This window comes from Cebus imitator, unplaced genomic scaffold (genome assembly GCF_001604975.1).
Source record: "Cebus imitator isolate Cc_AM_T3 unplaced genomic scaffold, Cebus_imitator-1.0 Scaffold149, whole genome shotgun sequence".
Lineage (NCBI taxonomy): Eukaryota > Metazoa > Chordata > Mammalia > Primates > Cebidae > Cebus > Cebus imitator.
Window position 1 is genome coordinate 1,101,226 of NW_016107464.1, and position 11,093 is coordinate 1,112,318.

General features: G+C 46.0%; 1 protein-coding gene across 1 annotated transcript; it reads right to left on the bottom strand.

The window, feature by feature from the left end:
• Positions 1-900: 900 nt before the first annotated feature.
• Positions 901-8,349, bottom strand: FAM205A (family with sequence similarity 205 member A). The gene is made up of 4 exons (XM_017543023.2): positions 7,548-8,349; positions 6,878-6,923; positions 6,290-6,350; positions 901-5,261 (listed from the first exon to the last, which is right to left on the bottom strand). The coding sequence occupies exons 1-4, from the start codon at positions 7,689-7,691 to the stop codon at positions 1,490-1,492; spliced, it is 4,023 nt and encodes a 1,340-aa protein (XP_017398512.1). The 5' UTR covers positions 7,692-8,349; the 3' UTR covers positions 901-1,489.
• Positions 8,350-11,093: the final 2,744 nt, after the last annotated feature.

Genomic DNA, 11,093 nt, shown 5'->3' on the forward strand with positions numbered 1-11,093 from the left:
TTCTTTACTTTCCAGTTTCTTAACATAGAAGAGTCTCAGGGCCCACTCCTTAGATGTCTCCATTTACAGTTAGTTGTTTGGTGTGTTATCCAGTTTCATGGTTCTCTCTCTCTCTCTCTCTCTGTATTATCTGAAGCCAGGACCCTCCCTGAGGACCATCAGGCTTCTGTGTTGAGGATAGACTGTTGGGTGAATGGTCTCAGGATGAAATGGGGAGATTAGTTATGATGCTACTGGAGTAATGGTAGCAGCAGAGAGGGTGAGAAGTGGGTATTTTCTCGATATGTGCTTGGCGGTAGAGATAACAGGATTTACTGACGATTTGGATGTGGACTGTTAGGAAAAAAAAATCAAGGATAACGCCATTGTTTTTGTCCTAAATAACTGGAAAGATGGAGCTGCCATTAGCTGAGGTGAGAAATGTCGTGATTAGAGTGGATTTGGTATGTGTGATCGAGTGGTAGTAAAGAGCAGAAAACCAGTTCATTTATTTTTGTATGGCTTGAGATGAATATTGGACTTCCAAGTTTATAATTTGACTAGGTAATTTGGGAGCGATAATAGACTGTCTGCCCCATGGGATCATGAGCTCCACTGGGGCAAGGCCTGTGTCATGTTCATTGTTGTGTTTAGCATAGTACTTGGCACATTATAAGTGCTCAAATATTTAATTGTTGGCAACTTTTTTTAAATTTTAGATGGAGTTTCCCTCTTGTTGCCCAGGCTGGAGTGCAATTGTGTGATCTTGGTTCACTGCAACCTCCGCCTCCCGGGTTCAAGTGATTCTCCTGCCTCGGCCTCCCGAGTAGCTGGGATTACAGGCACATGCCACCACACCCGGCTAATTTTGTATTTTTAGTAGAGATGTGGTTTTTCCATGTTGGCCGGGCTAGTCTTGAATCAAAGTAATTTTTTTTGTGGGTTCCTCCTTACCAGCTGATTACTTCCTCCCATGGCACTACCACACACCTCATAGCCCCATTACAGTGATCAATACTTTGTCTGCCTGCACAGCCCTGACTTTGGATTCAACTAATATAAGGTCTTACTATGCATTGGCCACTCTCCTAGGCCCTGGAGTTATGAGACAGTGGAAAATATTCTGGTGGGGTGGATGCTAAATGTTCATAAATCAAGCATGACCTTTAACTTCATGCACTCCAGACAAGGGCTTTTCTTCTTTGATGTGGAATGGTGACCCACCTGAAATGTAAGTTAAAGCTCCTTCCCTAGACAGGAAGGACTTCTTAGCCTGACTCACACCTTCCCTTATGACAATACAGTGGAGACAAGGAGCAGACAGACAACGTATTACTGAGACATATAGAGTGTATTTCCGGTGGTGCCCTGCCCCACCTGCACATTTATTTATGGAAATGACTGGTCCTCTGGAGGGATGCAGCAGTGGGGAGCCTGCAAACTCTTTTTCATGGCTCTGCATCTTCTCCTTGAGCAGACCAATGTTTCTATCTGAACTGAGGGTCAGGAGCTAGGGTAGGTGCCCTGGTTTGGTGACACAAGCCACTCGAGGACAGTGCCAAGGGCAATGGCGGGGGTGGCCTGAGGCTGAGGCACAGCTAGGTTGTCTGGAGCGTAGCTGGAGCTTATTGTCTGGGGCCTGGGGACCATCCAAGAAGGCTGGGCCCACCAGCTTCTCAGCAGGACGAGATTGGGCCTTGGAGTGCCTTGGTGGCTTCTCTGTCTTACTTCTCCCCACAGGGTTCTTGGCTGGAGCTGGGCTCTTTGCAACATTTTCTTTTCTGGTTTTGGCCACCTTTGAAGCAGCTGAGAACATGGAGTCCTCATGCCCTTTGCCTTTCATCTTGGGATTAATACACTGCAGAAAAGATTTAATTTTATTTCTCAAGCTAGACTCTGGAAGGCTGGGCCTCTTGTGAGTACGGGGTGGCATCACCTGCCCATGCAAAACCTGGCCTTGCAAAGTTTGGCCCTGCAAAGGCTTACTCTGAGTTGGTAGGCTTAGGAAAGGCTGACCCTGTGAAGCCTGGGGCACCACAGTCTGGGCATTCTCAGGAATCCTCGCTAGTTCAAAGATGGCATTTATCTCAGTTTGACGGTCTTGCAGGTCATTCTGAGATTCTTTCCCACCAGGGACTCCCGTAGGTAGCTGTGGGAGCTTAAGCTGAGAGTGATGCTGGAGGCTGTGTTGACAGGGATCTGCAAGATGAAAGCTACGGCTCCATTGCCAGGAGCCTCGGGGTGTCTTGTTTGGAAGCATCCCTCCTGGCCTCTGGTCATCAGCAGGGGGTCTTTGTTCTCTGGTTGAGGGGAGCCCAAACCCTGTATCCCCTTCTCCATGGTCCCTGGCTGCTTTGGTTTCTTCTGGGTCCTCTCTCTTTCCTGCTAACATGGAGATATGGGCTGGGTCGTTGCTCTTGTTAGGGCTTTGAGGCTCAGGGCCCCAGGGTTCCTCCAGACTGGGGTTGTTCACATTGGCCTCCACCTGAACACAAAGCACTTGGGCCTCTGTCATGTCCCCACTGGGTTGTGAGATCTTGGAGACCCAGTGGGCAGAACTTTGGGGTACTGTTTTGGAATTAGATTGCTTTTGGTTCTGCTGCACTGCCTTCCACTCATTGGCCAGCTGTTCTTTAAGGTGGACCCATTCTGGATTGGGGGCAGGAGTGTCTGGTGGGATGGGAAGTTCCTGGAGCAATGTCTCCCCTTGGTGGTTTAGACTTTGAAGAGACTCCTGTGTGAATATGTTCTCAGGAACTGTAGCACTTTGTTCCCTGGACTCCCTTGCTCTTATGGGAATTCCCAATTGTATCTCTAGGACCTTCTTTCTCAGGTGGAAGTTTAGTTTGGTCAAGATATGTGTCTGGAGTGAGTGGGGGCTAGCAGGATGAGCCTGGCTTTCTAGAGGCAGCGTCTCCGTTGTTTCTTTTACTGGCACTGCAGGCTGGAACTCTTCTGCAACGTCTGTACAAGTCTTGTTGTTGTCTTGAGGGCACGGCCCAAGACTTATACAATGATCTTCAAATGAAGTCATCTGAGTCGGAAGCTCTGCTGGGACCTCCATAGGCCCGGGCACCATATCTGTGATGACAGATTGGCTAGTGACTGGCACGGTCAGGGCCCTGGAGAGCGCCACATAATACAGAGCAGGCAGCCCTGACAGGAAGGCCAGATACTTGTGCCGTAAAGTTGTCTCCAGTTTCTCAATGGCCTCCACGGACAAGACTCGGAGCAGCTTAGGGTGTTCAGTGGCAGTACATGGTAAGGCCTGTTGCTGCTGATCAAGGGCCGTTGGCATCCAGGGCATAACTTTGTGATGTAGGTCAGGGTCACTTGCTGTCTGCAGTTCCAGGAGCCGGCTTCCTGGAATGCAGGGAAAAGGAGCCACTGCCAGGCCCCCAGAAATTCTGCAGTCCCAGGACCTATGTACACAGGCAGGGATCTTGCCCTGGTGGATCTGTCCACATTTGGAGTCAATGTGGTTCTGCAGTATTGCCTTGACCTGGGTTAACAAGTGTGGCGTGGGTATGGACACTGGGGCCACAATGGGTGATGGGGCCACATCACAAGCCCCGTTGGCCTCCAGTGCTGCAGGCTGGGGGATGCTCACATTGGCTAGGGTTGTGCTGCTGCAGGACAAACTCTGCTGGTCAGTGGATGTAAGGAGCAACTGGATGGACTGCCGGATCTTCTGAGGCAGGCCCCAGCGATGGTGAATCAACTGTTTCTGGATGTGGAATTCCAGCAGGTTCCGGGCATGCTCTGGGAAGAGTAGTTCCCTGGTGAGGACTGAGATGGACTTCCCTGGCTGGGAAGTTGTCATGGTCTCAGGAGACTGAGCTTTGCCACAGGGCTCATGCTGCATGGGGCACTGGGTGTGCTGAGACCGCTGTAGGACAGCTGGCAAGCCCCACTGAAGCTGGAGCTGCCTCTGTAGCAGGTGCCACTCCAACGCTTCACGCTCGGCCAGAGTCAGAAATGGGACGTTGATCTGAGCTCGTTGATGATCAGATGGAGAAACCCATTTTGGGAAAAGTGGGGAAGAGGGTGGAGTTGACTGGGGTGGAGTTTTAGGCAGTAGATGGGGGAAGGAGAGCTTGTTGAAGAGAAAAGGATTCTTCAAGGAGGACTTGGGGACATTTTCATTCTTTGAGAGGCCTTGGGAGCCCACAAAAGTGGGCTCCTCCTTTGGTTCTGTATTCAGGGACTCACTGTGCAGAGAAGGGAGCCCACAGAATAGCTGGCTGCATTTCTGATGCAGATCACTCCCTGAGTCATTATTTTGTCTCCCAGACAGTGGATGGGGGCAACTTAGGGCCTCAAGGGCTGGAGAGGGCAAGGCTAGAGCCACAGGGTTTGGGCTTTGCTGACAGTGGTGTCTTTGCTCTGGGTTCATAACAGTCCATTCAGAAACCCAGAAGGTCTGGATAGGCTGGCCAGCCACACATGAACACCAGGTCTGGTGGGAAATGATCTCAAATCTATGAAGAGAGACCTGAGAAGTATTATTCAGGTTGAAAGAATGTGGCTGTCCATTTCCAGGCTGGTAATACAATGGTGGGTTTGGCATAAGCTGCCTCAGGGACTCCTCCACACGTCTGGGGAGCCCCCACCTCTGGAAATGCATCCATTTTTTAACATGTACCTCAAGAAGCCTCAGGACTTCAGGACTGAGGAATGGCAGGTGGGCAGCAAGGACCATATCCAAGGCCATTGGATGTGTCAGATTCAGGGTTTCTGGGTTCAGGGACAACAAGGAGACCTGGGAATTCAAGTGATGCTGGCCTTGGTTCCCCTGGACATGGCTGGGGTTGCTGTGCATCATCTCCTCCTGGTTCAGTGGAGCTCTTGGCTCCTCCATCGAAGAAGCCATTGTGTTTGGGCCCTGTAGCACATCTGGCATTTGAAATTCCTGCCCTAGCTGGAGGTGATCAGCCCAGTAATCTTGGCTGCCATCTGCATACGTTGACTGGGCAGCTGACTGGGTTAAAGATTTCTGATATGTTAATTGTGACAGTGTCGGGGTTACAGATGCCTGTGAAAGCTCTCTGGTATGTCTGGAATGGAACTCTAGACTCTGCTCAAAGGATATAGTAGACACAGACAAAATCTCTAGGCAAGAGGAGACCTGTGATGGGCTCCTCGATAAAGTTGGGGACTTCCGGTTGTTCTCACCCATCAGCAATTGCTGTATCTCCTGAGCCACAGCGTTGCAAATTTGGCAACAGGGATCTGCACACAGGATTCGCCGCACGCTTCTCTCCGGAGGAAGCCATCCCTGACTGGAAAGGGAAACATGGCAAACATTAATGATGGAGTGATATCTGCCTTCTTGGAAGAGTGTGGGCTAGGCTTGGCATTTCCCTTCCTTAGTCCTGCTAGTCTAGAAGCCTATACTCCCTTCATCTCTACTACTCTACTTTTCTTCCTAAGAAAATGCCATTTGGTAAGGTATGGTGGGCTGAGGCCTAGGACTCATTGGGCAAGGCCTCAGGTATTCCACAGAAGAGCACGCCCTCGGAGAGCACTGGGAGCTGAGTTTGGCTCAGCTCCCAAGGTCCTGTGTTGGCTTTGATGAGAAGCTGAACTGGAAAAAGGAACCAAGCATGTGGAAGAGTCAGTTGGTTAGCTCATGGGGCATAATCAGGAATATATCACAAGGTAGAACTGTCTTACATTCTCATTTGAGGCTAAGAAACCCAAAGCCTAGTATTCAGCACATCCAAACTGTGGAAAATGAGATTCATGTGGGATTTGTGCATTCCGGGACTATGAGCTATCCCTGCTAATTAACCCTACATCTCCTGGGAATCGATCTTGTTCTCTAGAAATCTTAAGAGGATAAGATTATATGCCCCAGTCTTAGGGCTCTGCCAAGAACTGGACTCTCTGAATACAGAACCAAAGGAGGTAATATCAGCAGTGTTCATCTTGGCCAGCTGAGTCTGCTCATGAAAGACTGTAGCTGTAAATAGAATGCAACATGGATGACTTCCTCATGCAAAATCTATTCTCTTGACTGAGTAACGTATCTCATAGCTGAGTAGAACCCCATGTAATTTCTTTTATAAATAGTATACTAGTAAAATCTTGAATTCCAGAGCTACCATGACCTTACCCCAAATCAGTATTGGGTAACTCTTTCCTCCTGAGATGATTATACCTTTGCAACCCTCTCAACTAGTGAACCAGCGTCCACTGTGTGTCTCCCTCCCAGACACTTTCCATCTCCTCAGTCCTGTCCCAGGCTACACGAAAAAAATCACCACAGGTCAGGCTGGTGTTTTGAGACTGAACAGCAATAGATTACCTTTTCATGACAGAGAGCAGCTCCTGTGGCTTCTCAGCTTCTTCCTGAGAAAGTCTCCTAGCTGAGGAACCAGAAGACAGTGTTATAGTAAACAGTGACATGGTAGAGTTTTCAGAGTATCTGTAGGAGGTTGGAGCCTTTCACTCTCAGCAAGAAGACACTGAGAACCCTAATTATAAATGCTCTAAGGTCTTTCTGTGCACAGTATAATGAATCATGACTTGTTCTCCTATGCCCATTCTTATTTGACCTTAACAACCATACTGTGAATGAGAGGATCATCAGATGCCCATGTTATGGTAAACAAGACTGAGAGATGAAGTGACTTCCACAGGTTTTAAAACTAGTAAATGACATAGCTAAGAAATCAGAGGTATTTCCTCAATTCTTTATTCCCATGGGAATAATATAGAGAATTTAAAAATATTTCCAAGGTATGATTTCCCACCCATGGAAGATTCAGTCTGGGGAATTGGAGTCTTCAGTGGCAGAGCACATGGCTCTTGGCTCCAGGGGTCATAGAGGGACTATGGATTCATGGGAAACACCCGCATTGGAAAGGAGTCAGAGGAGAGATTGGGATTTTACCTGTTGATGCTGCATCTCTAGCCCTTTGCCTGACTTTTTGGTGACGCTTAAAAGACAAAAACAGAATGTGAAGCTGGGACACCATTATCTTTTTCACGTCCAAAATGAGACAAAACTTACATTTTCCACTCCCTTTCTATATATCTATCTGTATTTTATACACTCTCCTGGATTTCCTTTGCCTCTTCCACCTTTTTATTCCATTTTCCTTCTCTGCTTATTTCTGATTCACTTGGAGGCTTTTCCAAACTCTATACCTCCCATCTGATTCCCAGAGAAGTCCTGTTGGATATTGAGGATGACACAGGAGAAAAGCAGAACTGAAAAAGGGTAAGTAGTTCTAACAACCACAGGGCTTCTGCTTAGGAAGCCCACCAACCAGAAAAATCCACCATATTAAGAGATCTTCCAAGATCCAGCAAGATAGACTCCATATTATCTAGTTCTCAACCCAAGCCAAATAGAGAGGTTCTTGACTTTTCAATCAGAATATGTTGTGGGAAGGGCCTGTTAAGGAATATAGTCTCTGAGAAGAAAAGTATTACACAAATTTAGCTGAAGATATGCTATAAAAATTGTGCAGTAGGGATTATGAGTAGGGACACTTAGAACCTATAAGCTTCTTATCTGAGGCTTAATTAGTTCAGTTGGAATCTTAGTGTTGCCCTACCCGGCAGCAGCTCCTTTTAGCTTCCAAACGCAATTCGTGGTGGCTCCTTTTCACTTGCCAGATAAGTAGAATAATGATGAAGATGGAGCCATAGATGTATAAGGGATATCCAACATCCCACAGAACAAAATTAGGGCTCAACATGGTTTAAATCTCATTCATATGAGATCAGCCATCCCTGTATCTCGGCATTCAGGGTTCTGGTGCCTAATGACTCCCAGTGCTAGGCCTTGTCATGTCCACCTCACAGAGGATGGAACTAAGCCACCAGAATGCATCACAAAGCCCTCCTGTTTCATAAGGCACATGTAGTAGGGAAGCTTATGTGGTGATTTGGTCTGTAGATGAGGGTTTTTTGAGCCTGGGACTGAAGGTGCCATAAGCAGTGTCTATTTCCTAGTCTGTCTTCACTCCCCACTCCCTATACCAGCCTGATGGCTCGGCTCTCTCCTTCACAACTGTATGGTCACCCGTCCTCAGAAAACTGAGTGCTTTGGCACCCAGGGCACCTTATGAGAAGGAGTGGTTAGGCCAGAGGAACCTCCACCAACTCTCCCACTGGTTTTGGAAATATGCCTGAGAAGCACACATGAATTTAAGGAGGGTGGAGTCTGGTTATGGCTTGGAAATGAAGAGCTTTGATGTTTCAGGCAATGGTTGACTGGTAACAGAGGTGCAGGAAGGGGGCCATGGCTGATGTGGTAGGGTAGTAGGGAAAGGCCAAGATGGCTGTATCAATCCAGTCTTGCAGATGGGTAGGGAGAGATTGTAAATGCTGCCTTCTATGGAGGCACATTAATGGTCAGGGAGATGAAGGCCTGCAGAGATGGGTTAGCGGCCACTTCTGACTGTGGGTCACAAGTGACTAGTTGCTGTTCGTGGTTGGATGTATGCTGTTTGCCTGAGGAGATTTTGTTTGTTTGTTAGTTATTTTCTCAAATCTGGATTTTGTAAATTTTTAGGCAGGGAATGGCATGTGTTTTCCAATTCAGCTTCAGGACCTATTACTTCTATAGCCAGACGATTGATTTACCTGCTTAGCTTCTGTAGATACTGTGATATGCCTCCAATACCTCAGTATTTCTGAATTTCCTTGGGAGAGTCTTGCTCTGGTAATGGTGGTCTCAAGCCAAGAAACCCTTGGGCTCAAAATCTCTGAAGAGGCTATTTGGTCCTTCCTCAGTATCCAGTCCACCCAGCAGATGTGGTAAGCACCCAATATGTGCTTGACCCTAAGCTGGGGAGTGTTGAGGGTACAAAGACATTTGAGCCACATTGGCTTTCTGCTCTCAAGATGCTTAACAATGTAGTTTCAAAGACAAGACTAATTCATACAAAGCAAGAGCCAACAATCAGTACAAATAGACTTACGTACTCATTTGCAAGGCTCTGGCCACAAACATTCTATTTCAGAAAAGAGAAATCATAGTGAGGATCGTGGTTGTCAGAGAGGGATCCTGGGTAGTTGAAGCTAAGTTTAAAAGCGCAGGCCATGGGCAAAAGGACTGTTCCTGGTGGGAGAAAAACTTACCAGCTCATGCAGAAACTAGGGAATGGGCCATGGAATTCATTTGGCGATAAGAAATGCAATCTATCTCTAGCAGAAGTGCAGAAGAGTAGACTGGAGAGCAATTGTTGGAAAGATTGGAGTATTAGGGATAGAGACCTCTTGATGGAGGGAGGGCCTTTGTATCTATTTTATTTCAATCCCTAAGACTATATTTTTAAAAAGTAAACATACATGGCACCAAATTTAAAAGGCAGAAGAGGTATATTGCTGTGTCTTTGGCACCCTTGTCTCCTCCTGTTTTTCTTACTCATCTATTTCTCTTTTTAAAAAATGTTTTATTTTATTTTTATTTTGTATGGTTACATAGTAGGTGTATATATTTATGGGGTATATGAGATATTTTGATACAGGCATACGATGCATAATGATCACATCAGGGTAAATGGGGTATCCCTCACCTCAAGCATTTATCATTTCTTTGTGTTACAAACATTTGTTATACTTCTAGTTATTTGAAAATGTACAATACATTATTGTTGACTGTAACCAGCCTGTTGTGCTATTAGATACTAGGTCTTATTTATTCTATCTCACTATATATATATATTTTTTTTTTTTTTTTTTTTTTTTTTTTTTTTTTTAAGACAGAGTCTTGCTCTGTCACCCAGGCTGGAGTGCAATGGTGCAGTCTTGGCTCACTGCAGCCTCCGCCTTCCAGGTTCAAGCAATTCTCCTGTCTCAGCCTCCTGAGTAGCTGGGATTACAGGTGTGTGGCACCATGCCCGGCTAATTTTTGTATTTTTAATAGAGAGGGGGTTTCACCAAGTTGGTCAGGCTGCTCTTGAACTCCTGACCTAGTGATCTGCCCACCTCAGCCTCCCAAAGTGCTGGGATTACAGGTGTGAGCCACCGTGCCCAGCATGTAACTATATTTTGTATACATTAACCATCTACTCTTCTCCCACCCAACCCCCCCACCTCCACCCTTCTCAGCCTCTGGTAACCATCATTCTATTCTCTATCTCTGTGAGTTTAATTGTTTTAATTTTTAGCTCTCACAAATGAGTGAGAACATGCAAAATTATTTTGCTATGCCTGGCTTATTTCATTTAATGTAATGTTCTTCAGTTCCATCCATGTTGTTGGAAATGACAGGATTTCATTCTTTTTTATGGCTGAATAGCACTCCATTGTGTATATTTACCACATTTTCTTTATACGTTCATCTGTTGATGGACATTTAGTTTGCCTCCAGATCTTGGCTATTGTGTAAACATGGGAGTGCAGACATCTCTTCAATATACTTCAATATACTTTCGATTTCCTTTCTTTCAGTTATATGCCTAGCAGTGGTATTGCTGGATCATATAGTAGTTATATTTTTAGCGATTTTTTTTGAGACAGGTTTTTGCTTTATTACCCAGGCTGGAGTGCAGTAGTGTGATCATAGCTCACTGCAAGTCTCAGCCTCCTGGACTCAAGTGATCTTCCTGCCTCAGCTTCCCAGGTAGTTGGGACCACAGACATGCACCACCACACTCAGCTAATTTTTACATTTTTATTTATTTACTTATTTATTTTTGTAGAGATGAGGTCCCACTTTGTTGCCCAGGTTGGTGTTGAACTCCTAGGGTCAGGTCATCCTCCCGCCTCAACTTCCTAAAATGTTGGGATTACAGGTGTGAGCCTATTTTTAGTTCTTTTGGGAACCTCCATACTGTTCTCCATAGTAGCTCTATTAATTTACACTCCCACCGACAGTGTACAAGGGTTCTCTTTTCTCCACATCCTTGCCAGGATTCATTATTGCCTGTCTTTCGAATAAAAATCATTTTAGCTGGAGTGCGGTGATATCTTAGAATAGTTTTGATTTGCATTTCTCTGATCACTGACTTTGAGCACCTGTTTGCAATTTGTATGTCATCTTTTGAGAAGTGTCTATTCAGATCTTTTGCCCATTTTTCAATAGGATTATTAGATTTTTTTTTGCCTAATGAGTTGTTTGAGCTCCTTATATGTTCTCGTTATTAATTCCT

Excerpts from the sequence above, each read along its gene's own strand:
- FAM205A (XM_017543023.2), bottom strand. The coding sequence starts at position 7,691 with ATGTTGAGCCCTAATTTTGTTCTGTGGGATGTTGGATATCCCTTATAC. Across the intron at positions 6,924-7,547 it reads CTAAAAGGAGCTGCTGCCGG|CGTCACCAAAAAGTCAGGCA; the intron begins GTAGGGCAACAC and ends TTGTCTTTTAAG. Across the intron at positions 5,262-6,289 it reads CTGCTCTCTGTCATGAAAAG|TCAGGGATGGCTTCCTCCGG; the intron begins GTAATCTATTGC and ends TTCCCTTTCCAG.